Source organism: Bos javanicus, chromosome 12 (genome assembly GCF_032452875.1).
Source record: "Bos javanicus breed banteng chromosome 12, ARS-OSU_banteng_1.0, whole genome shotgun sequence".
Lineage (NCBI taxonomy): Eukaryota > Metazoa > Chordata > Mammalia > Artiodactyla > Bovidae > Bos > Bos javanicus.
Genome location: NC_083879.1, coordinates 85,290,832 through 85,315,919, shown reverse-complemented (window position 1 = coordinate 85,315,919; position 25,088 = coordinate 85,290,832). Strand labels below are relative to the sequence as shown.

At 48.3% G+C, this 25,088-nt stretch overlaps 1 protein-coding gene across 1 annotated transcript in view; it reads left to right on the top strand.

The window, feature by feature from the left end:
• COL4A1 (collagen type IV alpha 1 chain) overlaps nt 1-25,088 on the top strand; it is a 132,996-nt gene that overhangs the window by 68,700 nt on the left and 39,208 nt on the right. Inside the window, exons 3-20 of the mRNA XM_061435369.1 lie at nt 12,617-12,706; nt 12,800-12,844; nt 13,904-13,948; nt 14,055-14,117; nt 14,610-14,663; nt 14,800-14,826; nt 16,085-16,168; nt 16,254-16,316; nt 17,639-17,674; nt 18,216-18,257; nt 19,453-19,539; nt 20,011-20,037; nt 20,205-20,255; nt 21,106-21,150; nt 21,235-21,288; nt 22,875-22,916; nt 23,815-23,899; nt 24,038-24,073. Coding sequence (XP_061291353.1) covers nt 12,617-12,706; nt 12,800-12,844; nt 13,904-13,948; nt 14,055-14,117; nt 14,610-14,663; nt 14,800-14,826; nt 16,085-16,168; nt 16,254-16,316; nt 17,639-17,674; nt 18,216-18,257; nt 19,453-19,539; nt 20,011-20,037; nt 20,205-20,255; nt 21,106-21,150; nt 21,235-21,288; nt 22,875-22,916; nt 23,815-23,899; nt 24,038-24,073 — 976 coding nt within the window. The remainder of the gene's footprint in view (nt 1-12,616; nt 12,707-12,799; nt 12,845-13,903; nt 13,949-14,054; nt 14,118-14,609; nt 14,664-14,799; nt 14,827-16,084; nt 16,169-16,253; nt 16,317-17,638; nt 17,675-18,215; nt 18,258-19,452; nt 19,540-20,010; nt 20,038-20,204; nt 20,256-21,105; nt 21,151-21,234; nt 21,289-22,874; nt 22,917-23,814; nt 23,900-24,037; nt 24,074-25,088) is intronic.

The following is a 25,088-nucleotide window of genomic DNA, read 5'->3' as shown; positions in this document are numbered from 1 at the left end:
TTCTCATTGAGGAGGCTGTGCTAATCGGTTTTGTGAAACCCAAGCCTGGCCCGTGTTGTGTTGCATTACATGCGGAATCGATTCGTCATGTCTTAACCTCCTTGGCCCTGTTCTGATCTTGATTAATGAAGTCTTGACATTATTGCAGCATGTTGGGGCAAGTGTTATTAGCCATGTGATAACAGTCAGGGAGCTTGGTTGGAGGGAAAGGAGATCATTTGAGGCATCTGAATACGTGTTCCTTAGGTCCTCACGGAATACACAGAAGAGGAGGGTCCCGGGGCCTCCGTCATCTCAGTGGGATGAGCTGGTGACGTGCTGGCCTCAGAAGGACTCAGGCTGACACCAGAGAGTAAATATGATGCCCTGGCCTCGAAAGGAATTACTAGCAAACATGCTCATTAAGGAAAAACCGAGAAACCCTGTGCATAAGATAAGGGAGGAATTTCCCACACCTGTCATGTTTTGCTAAATACTCAAGAAATGCTGAGTTTCCTACGTTAAATTTAGCCACAAAAACAAGAATGAGATAATTCTTGGGTCATGACCGATAGCATCAAAAAAGAGACCGACACTGCATTTTCATTCTCTTTTAAAATACTTTGTGGCCGTATAGGAAACGCCGTGGACCTCACAGACATGGAAGCTTAAAGACAGAAGCAAAAGGGATGTGTTTAAATGGACCACTGTCAGGAGGGCCTGATTTGTAAACATTTGTTCAGTGTTTGAGGCAATGCAGGGTCACTCTGAAAACTCCATCAAACCAAATCTGACTCTTATGAGATCCCATGGGAAAGGGGCAGAGGCAGGGTCCTATCTTAAGAGGGCGACACGGGTTTTCAGGGAGTCCATGTGATCGATGCTCCAGCCAGGACTGAAATCTTTTGCTTCCTAAGTCGGAGTTCTTCCTCGTCACACGGCATCATCAGTTAAGCATGAGACTGCAGAGTAGGGCTCCCCAAAGCTCCGCTCACTCACCCGGGGCAGAGGCGCCTATTTTGTGGTCAGGTTAGACGTCGAATCCCTAAACCTGCGCTCTCTGGGTTGGTTTGTATTACTTCTTTGGAACCTTAAACATTTTGTTTCCTTACTCACTCATGAAAATATTTAGCGAGCACCTACTGTGTGCTCTCTGTGCCGGGTGTGGGGGCCCAGGGAATGCCCCTGGTAGGGTACCTCTAAAACCCAGCTTTAATAGATAAATGCATTGAACGTTTTTTTAAGAAAACATTTTCTTCATTGCCAATTGGCAGTTCCTCTAAAGGTTAACCCTAAAGAACACCTTGCATGCCTTTTGTGTTAGTAATGATGATTGTTATTGTCAGAATAGTCCTTTTGCATTTTTCATATTTACTGTTAGCACAGACTTTAAAAAAAGCCCTCCCTGACCTAGATTGTGGCATTTCCTGACTTTTATGTGCCCTAATTCTGTTCAGGATGCACGCACTTCCAGAACCTTGTCACACACCCACGTTCATTTTCAAGTTCAACTTAATAACATCCTTAGCGCTGGTAACAAGAAAACCCTCCAAGGACTGTTTAGACATTGTGTACTAATTGGCATTCCTAAAATTTGGTGATGACACACAGTGCCTGTCTTTAAGCCTCAGGGTAAGCCTCTTTTTGAGAAAAGTGATGCATTTTTCCTTGTCTAAACTCCAAAAGCTTCTGACCTCCCGTTGTTATTTTGTTTGCAACAATTGTGTTCCTTCAGGCTCCCTCCTCCCCCACAGTCTGTAAGTTAGGACATAGGATTCTGATAAAGGCGAGTGAGCACGAGAACAGGGGACTTTTAAACACTGAAGAGGCACTCGTGCTGGTGAAGGTGCAGTGTTGCCGGCAGGTTCTCAGCCCCCTGAGGCCTCTGAGGCCCCGCCAAGGTGGCTTTGTGCCACTCTGGGCACTTGAGGCAAGGCCCGCCCCTGCCAGGCCAGTCCCCAGCTGTAGGTAGATCTTGCCTCCTTCTGCCTGCAGTGCGCAGCACACAGCCTCCCAGGGCCGCCAGCTCAGTGAACCTCCAAGCTGCTGTCGGGCCTCTTTTATCCGTATTACTGTTCTGCTTTTAAAGTTTTAAGTCTGTACTGATTGTAAAGTCATAGGTTTAGGCAGAAGCATTCCTGATTTTGATTTTCAAGAGTACCCCATGTTACCTCTTGGGGAGCTCTTAAAATCTGGTTGGATTTTTCCCCCTTTCTAAATGACAAAAATCAAGAGAATGGGTTAAATGATCTCAAGTATGTATTTCCTATAAACTGATAGTAGAAGGGCCAGAGAAGACTCTTCAAATAAATTTTAGATATTTAGATATTGTTGGATATTTAGAAATTGTTTCTTAGAGACCTCTTACTACCATATTTGTACCTGTTTTGCAGAATTTAATTGTTTCAAAATGTACTATTTCCAATCATTTACAAAGCTGAATTTACTCCCCCACCCTGTGTTATTGTTAGATTCCCCTTGTATTATTGTTAGATTCTGGGTTTAAAAAATGGGTGCAGAAAGCAGTCTGTAAAACATCCACAATTCACGTTATTTCTAGGGTCACAGCATTTATGTTACTTAATAGGCTCAGTGTTCAGGTTACTAGTTTTATATTTAATTTTAGTTACATTTTTTAACTGAAGTATAGTTGATTTCCAGTGCTCTGTTAGTCTCTGCTGTACAGCAGAGTGAATCATCTGTACATATCCACTCTTTTTTTGTAATTACATTTTTAAATTCAAATTAAAATTCATTCCCGTAGTGATCTGTGTTGCAGGCTTATAAAAAATGATTTCTCTTAGCTGTGTCTGCACTGATATCTTCAGTGGCACTAAATATTTAACATTAGTATATTAAGATAATGAATATTTAAGAAAAAAAGGCTGAATGCTTTCAGGGTCTACTGGGGGAAGTATTGATGGGGGAAGTGTGGACCCACAGCGCCCTCTAGTGGCAGAAAGCCAGAGCCCTTGGGGGCTTTCTTGTTCGGGCGCTAAGTCGTATCCACCTCTTTGGGATCCCGATCCCGTGAACTGCAGCACGCCAGGCCTCCCTGTCCTTCACTATATCCTGGAGCTTGCTCAGACTCATGTGTGTTGAGTCAGTGATGCCATCCACCATCTCGTCCTCTGCTGCCCCCTTCTCCTGCCTTCAATCTTTCCCAGCATCAGGGTCTTTTCCAATGAGTCACTTCTTCGCATAAGGTGGCCAAAGTATTGGAGTTTCAGCTTCAGCATCGGTCCTTCCAATGAGTATTCAGGTTGATTCCCTTTAGGATTGACTGGTTGGATCTCCTTGCTGTTCAAGGGATTCTCAAGGGTCTTCTCCACCTAATCACAGTTTGAAAGCATCAAGTTTTCGGTGCTCAGCCTTCTTTATGGTTCAACTCTCACATCCATACATGACTACTAGAAAAACCATAGTTTTGACTCTACGGACCTTTGTTGGCAAAGTGATGTCTCTGCTTTTTCATATCTGTCTAGATTTGTCATAGGTTTCCTTCCAAGAAGCAAGCATCTTTTAATTTCATGGCTGCAGTCACCATCTGCAGTGATTTTGGAGCCCAAGAAAATAAAATTTGTCACCGTTTCCACTTTTTCCCCATCTATTTGCCATGAAGTAATGGGACTGGAGGCCACGATCTTAGCTTTTTGAATGTTGGGTTCAAAGCCAGCTTTTTCACTCTCCTCTTTCACTTTCATCAAGAGGCTCTTTATTTTCTCTTCCATTTCTGCTATTAGGGTGGTGTCATCTGCATATCTGAGACTGTTGATACTTCTCCTGGCAATCTTGATTCCAGCTTGTGAGTCATCCAGCCCAGTATTTTGCATGATGTACTCGTGGTTCCTTTACTGTTTCTTAATTTAATGTCATAGATTAGGTGTAAAAGTTGCCTTCAAATTGCTTTGTGTTTAGGAGTTCTTTGGCCACCTGATGGGAAGAGCTGACTTGTTGGAAAAGACCTTGATGCTGGGAGAGATTGAGGGCAGGAGGAGAAAGGGGCAACGGAGGTCGAGATGGTTGGATGGCATCACTGACTCAATGGATATGAGTTTGAGCAAGCTCCGGGAGATAGTGAAGAACAGGGATGCCTGGCGTGCTGCATTCCATGGGGTCGCAAAGAGTCAGACACGACTTAGCCGCTGAACAACAACAACCTCAATGAAGGGATGTTTAGCTGAGATTCCGTGGATGTGCTGGGATGCTAAGGGATGGTGGGGGATAGGGAATGAGCACTGTTTGGGCCTGGGAGGTGGTGGAGAGCCTGGACTTAGGCTGAAGCCCAGAAGATGATGGATGTGAGTGGAGGGTTATTGGACCGGGGTCCACAGGAAAACTCATCAAGACATCGAACCTTCCCATTTAAATTTGAATGTATTAATAGAGCATGAGGAAGCGCAGTGGAAACCGGACTCTGCTGTCTGATGGTAAAGTGGATGAGCTATCGATTAAAGATTAACTGGAAATGTATACACATGATTTGATGGAATACACCCACCAGACTTTGGAAAGACCTTATCAAAATATTTTTCTTTTCTTTCTAATTTAGGAAGCTGACTACTTGGGGGAATGACTTTAACTATTTATACTTAAAATATTTCGAGCAGATTACTGCTTTGGAGTAAGAATTAACAAAAGTGTTTTAGGCTGATTTTTTTCAGAAAGAGCCTGAGACAAATTAATGAAGAAAATATTTGCTTTTAAAGACCCTTGCCACTGCTGACAGCTTTAATCTTTGTCTACCATCGCTGATACTCGGCTCTTATGATGGAGAAGTTCTGGAATTTATTTATGAGTCCTAAGAACCTTTGGAAAATTTCAAGTTTTTTGCCACCAACAATTTGTCAGCCCTCAAGTTGTCTGTCGTTTTAGTAAGTTTTTAACTGGATCAGCGAAGCTGGAAAGTTTGCTTTTAGCTGGCTTTTGGGGAAGAGTTATTAAATTATTTATAGTAACAAGGCACTCAGGGCTCCTTCAAGTTACTCTTGGGTTGAGGAATGGTTCTTTAGAAAGTGTTTTATGAAGAACTCTTTATAATTCGTTTTTTTTCTCAGCCCGTGACATGCAGAGTAGATTTCGGTAGATCAGAAAGTATCTACAGCTTTATTTCTTGGCAAGTGTTGACTGATCAATAACATTTATTGTGTGTTTCCTCCGTGATTGCCGCTCTGCTTGTTTCATATTACATATGATTTGAGCTTAGTGCTAGCGACCGACTTTCACAGCTATGTTGAAATTCCCAGAATTGTGCCAGAATTCATCATGGGCTCAAATAGTGTTTCCAGATCGGGGTTTATCCAGCGGAAACCTACCCTTGAACACGGCCTCTTGGGGAGACTTCTGTGCTAGCGCCATGTCAGTGGGCAGCGTGGAGCTGCTGACCCACCCGCTGGGTGTGGGCGGCCCTTGTCCATTGGATGGACACAGCTCCAGGGGCTGGGAGTGTCTGCTCAAGAGCCCTGGGGCGGAGACCCCAGCGTCGGAGCTGCGGTCCACGTGTCAGCTGAGAGAGGAAGGCTTTCCGATGACTTGCTGTGCCCCCAGTCAGCTCTGTCTCCTGAACCTCGGCACTGTGTCTGTCCCGCTTTTTATGAGTTCAGTTCAGCTCAGTCGCTCAGTCGTGTCCAGCTCTTTGCGACCCCATGAACTGCAGCACGCCAGGCCTCCCTGTCCATCACCAACTCCTGGAGTTCACCCAAACTCATGTCTATTGAGTCGGTGATGCCATCCAACCATCTCATCCTCTGTCGTCCCCTTCTCCTCCTGCCCCCAATCCCTCCCAGCATCAGGGTCTTTTCCAGTGAGTCAGCTCTTCGCATCAGGTGGCCAAAGTATTGAAGTTTTGGCTTTAGCATCAGTCCTTCCAGTGAACATGCAGGACTGATCTCCTTTAGGAAGGACTAGTTGGATCTCCTTGCAGTCCAAGGGACTCTCAAGAGTCTTCTCCAACACCACAGTTCAAAAGCATCAATTCTTTGGCACTCAGCTTTCTTCAGAGTCCAAGTCTCACATCCATACATGACGACTGGAAAACGCACTTTTCATACAAACCCGAGTATCTGCAGCTTCCAGAGTCTTTGAGAGCACGTCACCACTGGCCTGATGGTGGCCAAAGAGGAATGTCGAGGCACGTGTGATGTGGGGCCACGTAGGGTCTGTTTGCCCAAACCAGCCTCGACGGTGAGAAGGGACTGAGTGGGCTCAGGAGGCTCTTAGGAAAGAGGCTGGATCTCACGGAACGTGAAGGCCGTGGACGCAGGAGCCCTTTTTCCTGTTTAACACCTCTCTGACTCTTCTCATCCTCTGCATGTGGAAAGACGGGGAATGCAGTCATGTCCCCACCCCCGTGTGTGACTGCTCAAGCTCCTGGCATATCCCCTCCGAGCCGGCGGAGACAACTACACCGAGAGCCTCCTACCGACTGTCTCGAGCGAAAGAGCAGCGAACCTGGAGAGCGAAAATGACACTTTGGGGAAGAAGACAAACAAGATGAAGCCACACTCTGGGTGCAGGAGGGTTTTACGCTTTCCTAACTTAATATTGAGAGAAGGAAACGGCAACCCACTGCAGTATTCTTGCCTGGAAAATCTCATGGACAGAGGAGCCTGGCGGGCTACAGTCCATGGGGTCGAAAAGAGTCGGACACGACTGAAGTGACTTAGCACGCATGCAGTTTAATATTAAAATGTTAAATGCATGAAATAGCAATAATGATAGAGAAGACGTTTGAAACCGTCTTCGGTTATATTTAAAGGAATGTGGCCTATTTTTATGGGCTTCCCTTGTAGCTCAGCTGGTAAAGAATCTGCCTGCAATGCGGGAGACCCTGGTTTGATTCCTGGGTTGGGAAGATCCCTGGAGAAGGGATAGGCTACCCATTCCAGTGTTTTTGGGCTTCCCTGGTGGCTCAGCTGGTAAAGAATCTGCCTGCAATGCAGGAGACCTGGGTTCGATCCCTGGGCTGGGAAGATCCCCCGAAGGGAAAGGCTGCCCACTGCTGTATTCTGGCCTGGAGAATTCCATGGACTGTTTATCCCTGGGGTCACAGAGTCTGACAGCCTGTTTTTCAGTCTTTCTAATTGAAGTGTGGTTGATTTACAATGTGTTAATGCCTGCTGTACAGCAAGGTGATTCATTTATACATATATTGTTGAGTCGCTATATATACACATGCTTTTAAATATTCTTTTCCACTGTGGTTTATCTTCAGATTAGAGCACAGTTCCCTGGCGTACAGTAGCACCGTGTTACTTATCCATCCTGTATAGTCGTTTGCATCGACTAACACCAGACTCCTGATCCTTCCCTCCCCTAAACGTGGCCTGCGTTAAGTTGACATACTCATTCTTTTAAGGTTCCGGGTGTATGTCTGATGGTGCTGAGGAGAGTCAGTGTTCTCGTCTTCCTCTGAGGAAAACCAGGCCCTTTCAGGCTATTGCTCGTGCATGTGCCCTTCTCTCCCCGCTGCAGCAGTGGCAGGATTTCTGCCATAATGTCCAGCTTCCTGGTGTGATGAAGCTCAGTGGGGCCTTGTCCCGCAGTTTTTCCATGACCCCGTGACCCCCAGCCTCGCCTTCCCACCACTTTCCCAGCAGCATCGGCATTCAGGAAATGATCCTGCAGATGTCTGATGGTTGCTGGGCTCCAGGAATCGGACTTGTGGAATTTTTGGCTCAGCCCCGAAGTCCCCCATTGACTGTGACCCGTGTTCCGAAATCGCTTCCACAGCACTGAGTGCTTGGTGAGCGCTGGCTCCAAACTCACATACTTTAGTTCCCTCAGTTATTCGCAGCCTTGCTTGGACATTGAAGTCTCAAGGCCCCAAAGAGCTGACTCAGTGTCCCATCCCGCCCACGGCTCTCTCCTCCTGTTTCCTCTTTGGCCAGTGGTGGTTCCAGGCTCTATGGTGCCCGTGGGGCTTTAAATTGGGAAAGGGAGGCCAGGGACTCCGTCCTGCCCAGCAACCGTGTCACTTTGTCTTAAAGCTTTTAGGCTCTGAAGACAGAGCCCTCCCTCTTCATATGTGCATGTGATCCTGCTGCTTAGCTCGCCATCCACTCACCGATGGTCCAAGTCTGTGCCAAGCGCTGAGTGAATGAGACACCCCTGCCTGTGAAGCGCTTAGCTCCGAGAGGCGAACGCCCACTGCGGGACCTCTGCGGGCAGCACCCTTCGTGGCTGTGTCCTGCTTTCCGATGGGTGAACGAGCGCGTGTAGACGGTTCTGCCCCTCATAGTCGGTCCCCCGTGGAGAGGGGCCCAGGGCTTGGGCAGGACTTTTCCTTGGCCGTCAGTCCGTGGTGACCATCCACGAACATATCATTTTAAAACTGAGAAAAGGATTCAGAGTTCGGCTCAAAAGGCAGTGATCCCATGTTGGCTGTTGAAACAGGCGTCACGGGGCCTCTGACCGTCAGATGCTTGAAGACGGCTTAGTCTGATATATTTCATGTTAATTTCAGCTTTTTGTTGTTGTTATTGATGATGACATTTTCTGTATTATCCTTAGAACTGTCTCACTTCTTCAGCCTCGCCATCCTGGGGGCTTTATTAATTTTTGGAGGTTTGACTGAGATTTGAAGGGGATGATGTATTCTAACATTGGATTTCAATCATGAACTTTGTCTGTAGGTATTTTAGGAGGAAGGGAAATAATTGGATACTATTTTTAAAAAACTCTTCTATTCCCACATTTTATGGATTTTTTAAAAATCTCCTTATGGTGTTATCTCCTTCTGTAGATGATGTGTGATAAAAAATTTGTAAGTTGTTCCATGCATGAAGCTCTATTTCATGCCTAATTTAGAATGGCTAATTTTGATACCAAGATCATTCTCCATGGGTGTATTCTTTCTTCTTCATAGCATGCTAGTTTCTCTTCTCAAATTCTGAATTTCCTCATTTGAAGATAGAATGATAGTCACTCCCATGATTGGTATATAAACTTTTTTTTAAATTAGTGTGTTAGACTGCACTGATATTCAGGAGTGAAGCTGTTAAAGCTGTTTTTGTCTCAAAACATTTTGCGTAGGGTCGTGCGCACGTCTCTGTCTCGTCCTCCATGCCAAGTTCTCGCTGCCGTGGTAGCCGTGACTGTGGGGCTCACATGGGCTCCCAGGTCCTCTGGGACCCTGCCTCCAGCACGTCCCGGGAAAGAGATGACTGAGGGGTCCTGCCTCTCGCTGGTTTCGACTGTGCACCTTCAGCCGTGAGCCCCAGTGCACGAGCGCTCACCGCTGCCGAGTCTGGCTTCGAAAGGACTGGCAGGAAGAACCTTTGCCTCACCTGCCCAGCTCTCTGCTTTCCCTGTGACCCTCGTGGAGATTTGCTGAAAGCTCGGAGGAAGAATTGGGCCAGCCTGCAGATTGTGCTGTGTACTGGCTAATTGTATAGCCGTTCGAATCCTTATCCTGCCTGTTTGCTCTGCTCTGGTGCCCAGGATAACATGGGATATTAGATTATTCATGTCTGAACAAAAGATTAGGAAACTTAAAAAAAAAAAATGTGTGCGAGATGGCAAGAGCCATGTCCATGGAGGAGTCACTTCCTCTTTAGCTACTTAATTCCAAAACTCCTGGGATTTGGGGCTTGCTCAAGTGTTCCGGTGACATTTGGGAAAGAATGTGTTCTGCGGCAAAAGCCAGGACTTGGGAATTCAGATTTCTGGATTCTGTTCCCAGGAGCACACAGAGGTCAGTGGTGACATGTGACACGTCAGTGAAACATCGGGGCCTGATTTCCTTATCTGTGAAATGGACATAAAAGGGGCTAATTTGCTGTGGGCGAGCTATTTAATATTTGCTGGGAACCAGCTTGCTCTAGTGACCTAGAAAAAACACGGACCGAGGTAGAGGCTGACCTCATTTCTATTTTTGGCTTTGGTGCTGACTCAGTGAGAAACTTGCAGGAATCAGCTAATCCGGTTCTGGGCCTCCATGCCTTCCACGATGAAAACGAGAATTATACAATCTTATCTGTGCTGGGCCTCCCGCTGATGCCGCCAGTGTTAACGGAGCACTAAAAATATGGGAAGCTTTTCTGCCGGCGTGCCTTTGACATCTCCTTCCCATCACATGCCAGGCTATTTGAGGATACTCCATTCAATGTTCGTTTACTTTTTAGCCAGCTGGGTGGAGTTCAGTTGTATCTGGGGCCGAATCTTCCCATATCTGAATCCAGGGAGGAGGTTGACCTGATGTCAGGGTACTGCCCATCTCCAGCTCCAGGAATTTGGGCATTGGCGTCGCTGTCGTTTTAGGTGAAGAGTGAAGCCTTTAAGGGCCTTTACCCCTGGACACGGCCTGAGAATGGTTTTCTTTCCCAGGGAGGACGGGCTGGCGTGGCGCTCTGTGTCCAGGCCTCTGCAGGCCCCGGGGACGTTTACATCTGCTCTTCCTGGTTGGTCCCCGGATGCAGCTGGTCTGGGCGGCTGCGCCAAACTGCAGAGCTTGGCTTTCTTTCCTCCACTTAGTCCTGTTTGATGGGATCCTCTGGACTTAGAAATCACTTGCTTCTTCCCCATTTATTCACACGCTGTTTCCAGCCGCCTGGCAACGACACCCACAACCCATGGAGGCCCAGTGGATGGAGACTTCTGTTCAGAACCACATTCCTACGTTGCAGAAAACTGTTGGGACTTCCCTGGTGGTCTAAGGGTTAAGAATCTGCCTGCCAGTGCAGGGGACACAGGTTCGATCCCTGGGCCAGAGCGGCCCGCATGCCGTGGGGCCTCTAAGCACACTGCCACTGCTGAGGCCCGGGCACTCTAGAGCTCACGCTCTGCAACAGGAGAAGCCGTCACAGTGAGAGCCCCGGGCTCCATACCTGGGGAGTAGCCCCCGCTTGCCGCAACTAGAGAAAGCCCATATGCGCAGCAGCGAGGACTCAGGGCAGCCAAAAATAATCATAAATGCATGTTTTAAAATGCACAGGCCATAATTCCCCTGCAGGTTCTGGGGCTGCAGGTTCTAGGCGGTTTGGAGAGGAGGATGACTTTGGGAGTCTTTGTTCTGTGTTCTTTCATTTATGCAAGGTTAAAATCTTCAAGGAGCTCTTGGTAATGTGCTCTGGGGAGGGCAAATGTTCGTTTACCCCCAGATGGCTCCCCCAGTGGCACTAGTAGTAAAGAGCTCTTCTGCTGATGCGGGAAGCGTAAGCGATGCGGGTTCATCTCTGGGTTGCAAAGACCCCCCGGAGGAGGGCGTGGCCACCCACTCCCGTGGTCTTGCCTGGAGAATCCCATGGACAGAGGAGCCTGGCGGGCTGCAGTCCACGGGGTCACAGAGAGTCGGACTCGACTGCAGCGACTGAGCACGTGCACAAATGTTTGTTAGCTTGTCAGTTTATTTTTTCCCTTTGAGCTAACCTGACTGTGGGGGAAGTAAGCAATCCTGGCTATAGTCTCTGACATGCCTTCCGTTTTTAAAAATTGGCTAAAGATGCTTACTCAGTTTGATCGTGAGGTTGCATTGAAATCCATATGCATGCTCAATCGCTGTCATGTCTGACTCTGTGAACCCATGGACTGTAGCCCTCCAGGCTCCTCTGTCCATGAGATTCTCCAGGCAAAAATACTGGAGCGGGTAGCCTTTCCCTTCTCCAGGGGATCTTCCCGACCCAGGGATTGAGCTCATGTCTCCTGCTTTGGGAAATAGATTCTTTACCACTGCGCCGCCTGGGTGCAAAACGCCCATATACTGTGAAGAAAATAGGTTTTCTTGGATTCTTGTGCCTATTTGGGCTATTTCCCGTGGACAGTCTGAGTGTGGCTGTCTTCTGTAAATATCCTTAATTAGGCCACTGTGCTGTTGATGTCTGTACAGGAAGCCACATTTCCAGGGTCAAAGGGCAGTACCTCATTTCTCCACATTCTTGTCCCACTTGTCTTTCTCGTTAGTTTCGTCCAGCCTGAATTACCTTCTTCCATCTCTTCATGTATTAATTTTGTTTTCTCCTTTCAAGGGCCGCCTCAAGGCCCAACATCCCACTCTTTCTGAATCACAGCCGCATGTGAGGACCCCAAATAATACCCATTATTTTAAAAAATAGGTTGAATTTCTTTTTGCTCCACACGGGCAGAGACCGTAATTCAACCTTGATTCTGCCTTTGCACAAAGCCAGTTTGAAGAGAGGCTCGGGGAGGCCCGTCATCAGGCTGCTGATGGCAGAGGGGGGTCTCAGCATCTGACGCTGAGACGCCGACCGTGAGCTTTGCCTCTGCACGCCTCGAAGGGAAGCCTCGACGGAGCTTGCTCTCAGAAGCTCAGTGCCGTGTCTGTCAACACAGCATCACTCATCAAAGGAGGTTATAAACAAGAAAAACCCCAACTATCCTAAACAATTTAGTGGGGGAAAAACCCCAACTCTCCGTTGTTTTATTTGCCCAACAAGTTATTTAGCATCTGGAGTATAGAATATAGATAGCGCTGGACCAGGGATCATCTGTGGACATCCCTGCCCTCAAAGGAGCTTAAAGACAGCAGAGACGTGTCCGACTTGGGTCGCAGCAGGCAGCATCTTTTCTCGGACGCTCTGGCAGGCGGGATGCGGGGTGATGCTGACCGGGGCCCATTTCTGCTCTTTCCTCCACTCCCTCCGACCCACCCTCCGTCTAATGGCTCCCTCCTCCTCCGCAGGGAGAAAGAGGCCTCCCGGGGTTACAAGGGGTCATCGGGTTTCCCGGAATGCAAGGACCCGAGGGGCCACAGGGACCACCGGGACAGAAGGTGAGCTTGGCCCTCAGGGGCACGGGGGCCAGGGGCTGGGCCCGAGGTGGTCTGCCATCGTTGTGGGTCATCGTGTCCTGTCTGTTCTTCCAGGGTGACACCGGCGAGCCCGGACTGCCAGGCACTAAAGGCACGAGAGTGAGTACAGGGCCGTGGCGTCGGTACCGCCTGTGGGTGGCTCTGACACCGCGATGCCTCCGGGGGAGGGCTCCGGACCCCCACCCACCGCCTCCAGACCGTCCGGGGGCGTCTCTCCCATCCCCCTCCCCCTTCTCTGGGCCCCTTCATCCACCTCTGTCCTCAGCGGGACAGCGGTTGCCCTGGGTGCCGCGTCCCCCTCCTCCAGGCCTGCCCCTCGACGGGCTCACTTCCTGTCCTTTCAACACCTGGCTTCTCCCGTGGCTCCTTCCTCAGGGGTTCCCATGGGCGAATTTCACTGGGGGAGGGGATGACACGTTTCCAGGTCTTCATCAAAGATGCCTTCGGTCAGTGTGAAAAGTGGTGATGTGTTCGGATCCATGCTCCATCTTCCTTCTTCACGCTCTGCTGTCTTTGCTGTGCCTGCTCCTGGGATGTGCAAGCAGGGAGCTCTTTGAAAAAATCTTTGAAAAATAGAAGAGGCTGTAAAATGTAAACGTTTTAATTGTGTTATTGTTACTTCTCGGAAGGGAAGTGTGCCCAGCCTTGCTGGATCTTCCTTGGGGCAGAAAGATAACAGATAGCATTGTAACTGTCTGCAGTGAAGATCTGGATTTCAGCCAGGAAGAGCTCTGACTTTCTTCCCTCAGGGAACTCATTTATGCCTACCCTCTTCTTCCCAACTGTCTGAGATTTTACTGTAAATTCTCTCTCTCTATCTGCCTATCTATCCATCCACCCATCTCTCTGTCTGTACATCTATCTCTCATCTCCTAGAAATTACAAAGGATGAAACGAGGGCAGAGTTATCTTGTGGGTGTGCAGCCTTGATTTTAGAAGTAATTAACCACCAGGGTTTGATGATGAAGAGTTGCTACTGAAACTCCAGGTCATCTCCAGCCCACCCCTGGGCCGGGTCCTCCGTCGCCTCTGTCTGCTTGGGGTCGATGTTCCAAATGCCAGCAGTGAGAGTCTGACATCCTTATCCAGGAGGGTGCGGTGGGAGAAAATGGGGTTCTCCTGCACCCAGTGAAAACCTTTTCATTTCCATCCCTACAGGGACCCTCAGGAGTGCCTGGTTACCCTGGAAACCCAGGACTTCCTGTATGTATATAAAAGGCTTCTAGTTCCTTTATGAGATGTTTGATGTGTGTTACAGTAGCATTGATGATTTTCTAACTTGTTTACTTGTTCCTTTTGTTAATTGCAGGGTATTCCTGGCCAGGATGGTCCTCCGGGTCCCCCAGGTATTCCAGGATGCAACGGGACAAAGGTAAAGTTAGAGCGGGGTCCTCCCTGCTGGGCACATGTTTATCTAACTTTGCACGTGGAGCAGTTGGGCAGAGTTGTCCTGTGAACACAGGTTTAGTTGCCACAGTTGGGAAGTGACTTGTGTTACATCTTTCTTTGGTAAGGAAACAGTTTTCCCATGTTTAGTGTTCAGGAAAGACATCATTAAGCCTTTCTATTTCGTAGACTTTTATTCTAAAGTTACTTTCAGCATGAAATCTCTCACTTCTAGTCTATTACCAAAGCAAATAAGAAAATGCTAGTGTTAATTCTTGTCCCTGTTAAGTGCATTCTCAAATATATTTCTTCCAACATGAGGCAGTAGTGAGCAATGCAGCTCATAGCAATTTTTAGACAATGGCTTTTACCAGCAAACGCAGCGTCCCTGGAGGGCAGGACGGGGAAAGTGATGGGGCCTCTGGGATGAGGTCCTGTCGCCCTGGCGGCCCTCGAGAGTGACTTTCTCTGTCCCCAGGGTGAGAGAGGGCCTGTGGGACCTCCCGGTTTGCCTGGATTCGCCGGAAATCCCGTGAGTCTTGGGTTGTTTGATGAGGGTGTGATCATTCCTCTCTGCTCATTGAACTCCTTTCCCTTTCCTTCCCCCCACCCGTATCTTAATGTTCTTTGGAGGAAAACAAAACTAACGCCAACGTTTTCTTTTCTAGGGACCGCCAGGGTTACCGGGAATGAAGGTACGTTGTTTTACTTCCTGGATTCATTCCGGGCGTCTGTGTAAAACAGATGCCACGAGAGGTAAACTTACTTTAAATTACTTTGGTTGACCGGTTGCCTGTTAAGCTGTTTGCCTAAACTCTGCTCCATTAAAAGAGCACTGAAGTCCTGCACACAGACTTAGATTTTAGAGCCTCAAGCTTCAACACCAGGTCCGTTTCTTCATAGGAAATAAGCGGTGATGGGAAGCCTAGTTTGAGGGGGAAATGTAACAGACGTGGGTCCCTGAAGCTCCTTGTCCTGAGCCCCGGGCGGTGCTGTGAGCAGGTCTCGGCAGAGAAACAGCCAGTGGGGTGTGCGAGGGCACGCTTGTGCAATGTGTGTGCACCACATGTATACAGCACACACACATGAGGGTGGTGGAGGGAGGGAGAGGGAATTAAAATACAAATATAGTAATGTAGAATGTTTTATATATTGTATAACACGCAATACATGTGCATTGTTCTACAATATTTACTTATTCTCATATTTATATTGCATATTAATCTAATTCTATATGTTTTGATATATAATTACAATATGTTGAGATAAAGTAGATTCCTTATTTTGGGGAGGTGTGTGACTGTGAGGGTTGCAAGTCCACAGTCCGAGGGGCAGGGATGCAGGCTGGAGACCCAGGGAAGGGCGTGGGTCTGGTTTTGGAGGCGGTCTCCCTTCTTCCTGGGAGTCTTCTCAATTGCTGGGGTGGGTGGCCCCCAGCCTCTCCTCCCCCAGCGTGGAATGTCATCTGCTTTATTACCGTAGCCCTTCACACCTGCAGATATAAATGCCCACCTCGTCTGAAAAGGGCCTCCCCGTTGGCCTCAGCCTGGTGCGTGCCCGAGTCTAGGCACCGGGGCCGGGCGCGCCGGCACCTAAAACGCATCCCCTGCTTTTCTGAACGTGGCCGCGCTGGGTCTTGTCCTGAAAGATGACCCTTCCTTTGCGGAAGCGGCCGGTGCACACAGCCTTTTGACCAGAACCGGGCCCCTGTCTAGACCCCCGCCTGCCCGGGGCCCCCACATCCTTCCATTCAGTGGTCCACGCCCTCTGTCTTTGTGCTGGTTGTTAAGATGAGTGACCAGAGGAGATGGCCGGTCGGCTTATCCCAAGCGTAGGCGGAGGCTGAACCGCAGACCTGGGCTAGTCCCACACCAGCGGTGCGTGCCCCCTACTCCATGGGCGTTCAGTCTCTTTCCATGAACACCAGTGTTTGTGCTTGTCTTCCACCCCCAGGGAGATCCAGGTGAGATTCTGGGCCATATACCAGGGACCCTGCTGAAAGGTGAAAGAGGATATCCTGGACAGCCAGGAGCGCCCGTGAGTACTGGCTGGACGATTCCAAGCTTGAGCCGAGTGTCCGCCTGGGTTGCATCTTAATTCTTCTCTTTCTCGGTGATTACAGGGCTCACCAGGTCTGCCGGGACTGCAAGGCCCCGTCGGCCCCCCAGGATTCACTGGACCGCCAGTAAGTCTGGGGGTGGGGAGTCTCTCTCTGAGGCTGGCATTCAGAGAACAACCGTGTTGAGGTGTGAAGACTCATAAAATGGAATGAACACTTTAGCCTGGATGGGAGGGAACTTGGGGGAGAATGCATACCATGTACATGTATGGCTGAGTCCCTTTGCTGTCCGCCTGAAACTCTCCCAGCGTTGTTTACCGGCTGTGCTCCAGGATAAAAGAAAAAGCTGGGCCGAAAAACTTTACACGGTGGTGACCCTTTCAATTCGGATTCAAGAATGAATTTATATATATTTTTTAAATTTATTTATCTTTTTAATTGAAGGATAATTGCTTGACAGAATTTGTTGCTTTCTGTTTAGTGGAGTATAGTTGACTTACAATTCTGTGTTGGTTTCAGGTATACAGCAGAGAGAATCAGTTACACATAATCCCCTCATTTTAGATTCTTTTCCTGTGAGGTCATTACCGAGTGTTGAGTGGAGTTCACTGCAGTGTAGTGGACTCTTGTTAGTTATCTGTTTGAGCTTCTATATTAAGGGAGTTTTTGATTGGTGTTTGTGGTCCGTATGCCCCCAGAGCCGTGGGGAAAGGATTATAAAGAGATGTCACAGGCGGAGACATCCCCCTGCGACATGTGAATTACTTGTGGGGCTGCGAGGATGCCAGCATGTCCCGTGAGCGGGGGATGCAGAGACGGACAAGCAGGCTCCGCCCTGGACCTTCACTCGTGGGAACACAGTCACATCCAGGAACCTGCTCTCCTGGGGGCTGTGGACACAGCCCGGGCTGTGAAGAAGCTGAGCTGTGTTTGTAGTGACGACTAGAAGCTGAGCTCAGAGATCAGCTTCCGGAGGCTCTGCTCTGCTATCAGCCTCCTTCACAGCTGATGATTCTCCACAGAAGGGCAGCATCAGCTCCTCCTACTCACACATTTTGGGAGCAAAAGAGAGTTCATATTAACAGAGCTTACTTGGGAGTGCCCCGTTCAATAGGAATGGGTGATGTGAGAATGCCATCCTCACTTGAGCCCGCCTGAGAGTCCTGGGGTTTGGTGGTGGGTTCATCCACTCTCTGATCGCCCAGCACACGCTCAGCTCAATGCGTTCCACCGGGAACCCCTGGGATTATGAGGGATTTTCATCCCTGTTAGTAATTATCTTGGCCTAATTTCTGGTTGCTCTCACAGGTTAACTGTTGTATAGTACAGGAAAAACATGTAATATCCAACAATGTATCGCGCTAACCATGGCACCTGAAGATAACGTTGGTACAAAAAAGCACACCAGGGTTGTGAACCGTATTTAATTGAAATTCTCTGTCTTCCAGGGCCCTCCAGGCCCTCCTGGCCCTCCAGGTGAAAAGGTAAAGATTGTTTTCCATTTGTCTTTCTTTGGCGTTAGTGTGAGGCCGTCGTGACGTTGCTGTAACTCATTCTTTAGTCTCTGTAAAGTATTTCGGGAAATTATAAGTTTTATATCTATCTCTATATTTAACATGCCTGTTCACCTATCCATCAGTCCATCAGTCTATCTAACTTCTCTGTCAATTAATCCGCTCATCTATTGATCTGTCAATTATTGATCTATTGATCTTTCCTCCTATCCATCTGTCAGTCATGGAATCATTGATGTTTTCCTTAGTTTTCTAAAACCACAGTTTAAAAATCTTGAATTTTAAAAGTGGTTTCTATGGGATTCTTCTTCAGTAATACTTTAGCAAAGCTTTGAATAGACACTGAATGCAGCATGATCACAGCTTTCTTGAACGTATCAATATTATGTCTTTATGGGATGAAGCTCTTGCTTTAAATGTGCCATCTTGTTGGATTTCGTGTCGAATCTGTCAGATGGTTTTGAGCAAAGTGGACAGTGCTGGTAACGGAAGCCTGCCTTTTCATCGACAGGGGCAGATGGGCTTGAGCTTCCAAGGACCCAAAGGTGAAAAGGTGAGTGCTCTTTCTCTGGGGCGTTTTCTGGCCAAAGTCCCAGGTCTGAGCAGGATAAGGGTTCCACCTCCGGGGCTCCCCCTGGACCCTGATGACCGCAGTCACCCTTCTCTGAACGTTCTTGGGTATGTTAGTGTTTGCTGGAGGCCGCGGCTAGAATGCGCTGGGTGACTCCGTGTGGGGTCTGACCCACAGGGGCAGCTTTAGCGAGGCCACTGTTCTCCTCTCTGTTCACAGCGGTCGGTCACAGTGTCCTCAGGCAGTGACAAAGCCCGAGCTGGGCTTCATCCTAAAAGGGTCAAATGTCGTGGCCGTTCGTGGCACAACCATACCGAACGCTTAAGGATGAGGCCACTGGACCCGAGTTGGGAGGAAAAGCGCCTTGGAGGCAGGGAGGCACAGACCGGAAGGGGAGGCCTCATCCTGGGCGAGAGAGGCCGGCCCTGGGTCCCTGATGCTCTGGGGGTGCTCTGCGCCACTTTGCCTGGACCTGGCCGGTGAAACGCGCTCTGAGCACTGGCTGCTGGGATTGCGGCAGGACCCGGTTCCCAAGCCGCTGCAGACGATGGCCACTTGGGGTGGGCGACCGTGGGCCTCCTCTTCTCAGCCCAGGTTTCCACCCTGCCTTTTCGTAAACCTCAGAGGAAAGGGATTCTGCGGCAGACGCAGTGGAGGTCTCTGGATCTCAGTCGCTGCGTGGTGCCGAGGTTTCGGTACTTCCCGCTTGCCAGCAGTGGGGCTTCCAGGAAGGAATCCCTGACACTTCTGTCCTCGTTGGCTTACACGAAGAGAGCTTTCCCTCTGGGCACTCCGAGGCAGCCCGTGCCCTCTCCTCCACGCCATCAAATGTGTCAGGCCAGCTTCTGAGAGCCCGTGCGTTACACGTGCTGCCTGTCTTGATGCACGGTCTGTGCACGTGTGCACACATCCATGTGTCCTCCAGCCGTTCAAGTTCCATTGTTACGGGGTGGCGGCCGCCCTGACCGCGGAGCGGGACAGCCTTCTCCTGGCTCTGAATCCTTAGTGGACTGTCTTCCTTCGGAAGCTTGATTTCCTGCTGCGGCGAGGCCAGGCTGCTACAGAACACAGTCATGTTTTTTAAACAGTTCTATTCTTGGTGTTTCCCCCTTCCGCCTTTCTCCTGCCGGTATAATTATCTTTATGCCCAATTAACCCCTAATTTTTGCCTCCTCAGGGTGATCAAGGGGTCAGCGGGCCCCCAGGATTGCCAGGACAGGCGCAAGTCATCACGAAAGGAGACACGGCCATGCGAGGCGAGAAGGTAGGGGCGGAACGTGTCCAGGGAGCGCCGCCTTCCTAATCCTGAACGGTTTCGAAGGGTAAAGACAGACGGGGTCAAAGTTCAGCTTCTCCGGTTCTGTTCACCCTGACCTGGAAGACAGGGGTGTGGACTCCCCACTGTATGAGAAGTGAGCCCCTTGAGAGCAGAGGCGGCTGCTCTGGTTGCAGCCAGAGGCTGGAGGCCGACCTCCCGTGTGAGGGTCACGGTGGGGACGGCCGGGGCTGCGGCTGGGGGGTGGGGTGCAGCTGAGGGCGGGGGAGGGTCAGGTCCCGCGGACCGCGCGAGCTCTCTGTGCCGTCTTTATGTCCATCACCCAGTCATGGCAGGAAGTGAATGCTGCAGACCAGTGTGAGTTTCCTGGTTACTGTAACAGGAGAAGCTGTGTCTTCCTTGGGCCTGTTCCGTGTAGCCACTGCACAGTACTCATCTTTCTTTTATAACTTATTTTAGGGTCAAAAAGGTGAACCTGGATTTCCGGTAAGCACCAAAGTTTTGGTTATCGTTATTATTTTGTGTGAAAGACAGTCATGTATTGGTTTTAGGTTACAAGCTTATTTCACCTTCTTTGGAACATTTACTTAATTTAGTAGTTTATTTAAATGTACAAATGAATCTAACCCTTTCTTTTTTTTTTTTCTGTTAAGGGGATGCCAGGGTTTGGAGAGAAAGGAGAACCTGGAAAACCAGGGCCCCGTGTAAGTGCTTCTGGAGCCCTCTCCTTCCTGGTGTGAGATCATTTCTCCCCCTTGCTAGGACCACAGGGTCATAGGAGCACAGACTCCAAGGGCTCTGTAGGGGGCTTTCTGAAGCCCTGGGAGCAGGAGTAAGGAGGGAGTCGGCGTTAGAAGAGGGGCTCCCAGGTGACACAGTGGTAGAGAAGCCACCTGCCAGCACAGGAGACACGGCTTCCATCCCTGAGTCAGGAGATCCCCTGGAGGAGGAAATGGCAACCCGCTCCAGTATCCCTGCCTGGAGAATCCCATGGACGGAGCTGAGGCTTATTCAGAGGACTGCCCCTTCTCCTGCCAAGACAGCACATCCACTCCATCACCCCCGTCTCGGTTGGGCCCTCGCTGAAGAGCCACCTGTCCACCTGCTCAGAGCATCTGGGTGCCCAGCTGCTCCGATGCTTCCCACGCCCCGAGTGACAGGAGACCCACCACCTCCAACAGCCGAGAGAGTTCAGTTTCTTCCTGAAGCGACGCGTGGAAACCTCTGTGAGCGTGACACAGCGGTGTATCAGCCGCCAAACACCCCCTTGCCAGTCGGAAAACCTCCCTGGTATCAGCTCTGCAGCCAGGTCGTGAGGTCATAGGAGACTCGGAGTGCATCGACCTCCAGTTTTTAAACACTGTAAAGTCTTTTGTAGCCCTTTCAGCTCATGGTGATTTAATGTGTCTTCCATGAGGTATTACTGTAGTGTGGCCAGCTCACCCAGAGAATTCACACAGTGTAATAACTTGTATTTGATTCAAACCCGTGGTGTTAGAGCACAGCTATTACTCTTATCTCTGCACTACTAATATTTAAATTTTTATTGTACAGGGAAAACCAGGAAAAGATGGTGAAAAAGGAGAAAAAGGGAGTCCAGTGAGTATTTCTCTATGATTTTTTAAAAAGCAAGCCGTTGCTCTTACTCGCTTATAACTGTTGCTGCTTTCTGTCCCATTTTAGGGGTTTCCAGGCGACTCAGGGTACCCAGGACAGCCCGGCCAAGACGGTTTAAAGGTGAATGGCGACCCTACTTTCTTTGTTTTTTGCCTTTATTTTGCCCAACCTAAAAGTTTTTCCTAAAGGACCATGCACTCAAAGAAGAGAAATTATGTTATGTCCCGTGTGAGGAAACACGACTTAGTGGTTCATTTGTGTGCATATGTTTTTAAAAGAAAAAATATAAACTGTTCCACTCAAGTTTTTATGTGGGTTTTTTTTTGGAGTAGATTAGTTTTTCCCAATTATGAAACAAAGTAAATGCAGGAAGATATAGAAAAAGAAAACTTGTGTAATTTTCCTACGATTGACTCAGAAATGGTCAGAAGTCATAACTGTCCCACGTGTTCACATATACGTGAGCTTCTAAAAAATGGGACTGCATGATTTAGCTGACTTTTTCCCTTGACGGCATAGTGGGGATATATTCCAGTGTTGTAAGTGTGGTTATATGTCAACACTTGGGATGCTCGTGCCTTTTTCCGCATGGTATTGGATCTTTTCCATATTTTTCTGATTTTAAGTATCAGAAAAATACTTGTCATTTCCCACCATAAATTCCTAAAATGTATAATTTTGGAGTTAATGTTTAGACCCGTTTCTGGGGAAGCTTTTGCCACATGAGATAAAATTGCCCTCAGAAGAAAGAACGCTTCATCAGCCTTCCATCTGACATCTGTTTGTTATTGAACTTAAACAAATACTTGCCAATCTGATACTCAGAGAAAACTGTGGTTTTATTTACTTATTTTTGTGTGTGGGTTTATTTTTCTCTTTGAATCATGAGACTAGGTAATGTAAATCTTCATTAAAATAAGAAATGGATTGGAAATATTCATCTCTGGATTGGAAATACTCATCTCTAACAGTAGGGAGAGGACCTCAGGGTTTGCTTAGCAAAGCCTGTGACAAAGGGAGAAATCTTTCTCTAAGGCTGTAACTTTATGAGAAAGGCAATTCTTATAGGCTATAAAAGGTAAATTTGTTTAGAATATATTAGCTAAGGGTTTTTTTAAAGTCCCGTGATTATCTAAAATCTCTTCTTGTATTCAAATAAGAAAAATCAAAGCATGTTAATTCTGGTTTAACACGTTTAAAGCCTTAGCTTAGAAGGAAAAAAATGAAAAAATAAATAAATAAAAGTAAGTGAAAAATGTGCCTTCATGAAATAATGTGCATATCTTAGGACTCTTAAAAGTATTATTATAATTCTTACATAAGAACATTGCATATAAAAGGATTTAGTTCTTGAGTTTTTCATCTAATATATGTTAAATTAAGCCTCAGAGTCATAAGAATTTATCTACCCGATGTTTTCAAGTCATGCTGGATCTTAAGGGGAAAGGAAAAACGCAAGTTTCCTTTTATTATGACTTTCAATGCAGGTTTAGACACTTACACCTGAAATCCTCAACTAAAATGATTTCTTTAAGAAAATACATTTAGCCACCCTAAGCTTTCATATCATTTTATTTCATTTATTGTTAATTATTTTTTAAAAAACGACTGTATAGGACTTCCCCAGTGGTCCAGTGGGTTAGCCTGCATTTCCAGGCAACCATTATAATTGAAAAAATACAAGTGAAGTTGTTGTTCTCTTTCAGGGAGAGAAAGGTGAAGCAGGTCCTCCCGGGCTTCCCGGAACTGTGAGTACCAGTGGCACCTGCTGTCTGTGAGGCGGTTTGAAAAGAGGGAGAGAGAGAGACGGGCTGACCTGTCGCCTTGGCCACACGCTCCACGACCTCCCTAGAGTGACGTTGACGTAGGGGGTGCATGTGATTTGAGCCGACAGTTTGTGTTCTGCATCATGTGGCGTTTGGTATTTACTCATCACATTTGGACACTTTCTGCCTATCTTTGACAACTCAAATGAAAAGAGCTGCATGTGGATAACAATATTCGCAACACATTCTGAAACTTAAATGAAAGGTGTGGTAAGGAAAAAGATAATCAGGGAAACAGATCATCGACTGCTCCAGAGGAACTGTGTCTGAAGGGTGGTAGACACCCTGTCCTCGCATTTCGGCAGCTCAGAATTGGGGTGAACCGCTTCCTCCTTTTTATTGAGGCTCACAGAGCCTTTTTCCTGTCCCATATTCCAAGGGCCTTAAAGAAGGGTCCCCACTTCTGACCTCTTCCAATGAAAAAAAAATGGAGTGTTCCTGTTACATATTTCCTGAGGAAATTTTAGGCAACTTTTGGGATAATACTCTTTTAAGAAGTGTGTTCTTGCAGCTTGTGTGAGCACTGAGATATTCCATTTCTAAACCTCAGAATTCATATATTTCTAACTTGCCTTCACTGGTAGAGCCTCTGCCAAGCAGAGTATTACGAAAGGAAGCAGAACTGCCTGGCAGAGTTCACTGCACAGAGAGCAGTGGTTCTGTTTTCCATGCGCCCCCCTCCCCGCCACCTCCTCCTCTCCCACGTTACTTCTCTGCTTTCACATGCCTTGAAATAATAAAAACTGTGTGTTTCTTTGTGCTGTAATGTACATCCCAGCCCCTGCTGTGCCATGTGATGATCTTTTCTTCCGTAATTCAGGTTATTGGCACGGGACCGTTGGGAGAGAAAGGAGAGCCCGGGTACCCAGGGGGTCCGGGGGCGAAAGGGGAGACAGGTCCCAAAGGTGAGGTCCTTTCCTGCCTCTCTCCCTCCCCCGCCTCCTCCTGCTCCTGGGACCACGGGCACCCGCAGCACAGAAATTCACGCCACGACCCTCCAGTGAACCAGGCTCAGTTTGTCCCACTCTCTCTGCCCCTTGTAGGTTTCCCAGGAATACCAGGCCAGCCAGGCCCTCCAGGTGAGCGTCCGTAACGGATTCTTTTAGAGTATTTGTACGCTTTCTGTGCCGTTTCCATTCTGAACACGTTTATCCTCTGTGCTGGTTAGGTACTTGCATAAAATGGTTAGCAATTTTGTTGCACGTTTTTCTAGTTCTGAAAACAAGGTGTGCTCCTGGGACAGTGTTTGCTTTGTAAATTGCATGTTAGCAGGTACTTAGACGCATGCATTTCTTCTCTCCCTGGCTGTGACTCAACAGCCTGCCTTTCCATGGTTCCCAGGGGTATGGTCGCCTTTCTGAAGACCACCCCCCCACCCCCTCCAAGCATCCTTGCTGTCCCTTGCTATCTGTCTGGAATGCCTCGGCTTGAGACAGGACTCAAGGCTGAAACCTCTTCTAACTAATCTAATCAACCTTAATCTTGCTGCTTGGGAGATTCCTGCGTCACTGAGCTTGTGCTAAGTCTGTGCCTGTTTTGTGCTAGTTTTGCATTTCTAACGGGCCGAGTCATCGGGAGGCTGGGGGCTGCACTTCTCCGTAGCACGGATGCCTGCTGTGTGCACTGCGTGCATGAACAGCGCAGAGGTAATAAATGCTCGGCTCGGAGCCCTCACGTGCCCCAGCACTGATCCCGCACGGAGAGCTCTCAGTCTTACCGAGGCTTTGGTTTTGTTTGCTCTTTATTTTTAATTCTTATTGTTCTTTGTTATTTTATTTTTCCCTTCCTGACAGTTCTTAGGTTGAAAGTTCTCCCAGAGCCCCTTCCTTTAGTTTTATGGGAACAGACACCACCACCAGCCCCCCCGACGCCCCCACCATCAGCAGTGGCTCAAGGCTGGCTTTCAGCGCCCTGCATACCTTTTTGCTGCTAAAATTTAGGCATCTGCCCTTAAAATCATCCTTGTCCATCTCTCCCACCCCCGTCTTCTCCATGGTCTGAAGCTCGCTGGACCTCCCAGGTGCTCTAGTGAATAGGTCACTTCCGGTCTCCCTTGCCAAATCTGCTTTCTCAGACCTCTTATCTGACCCCATT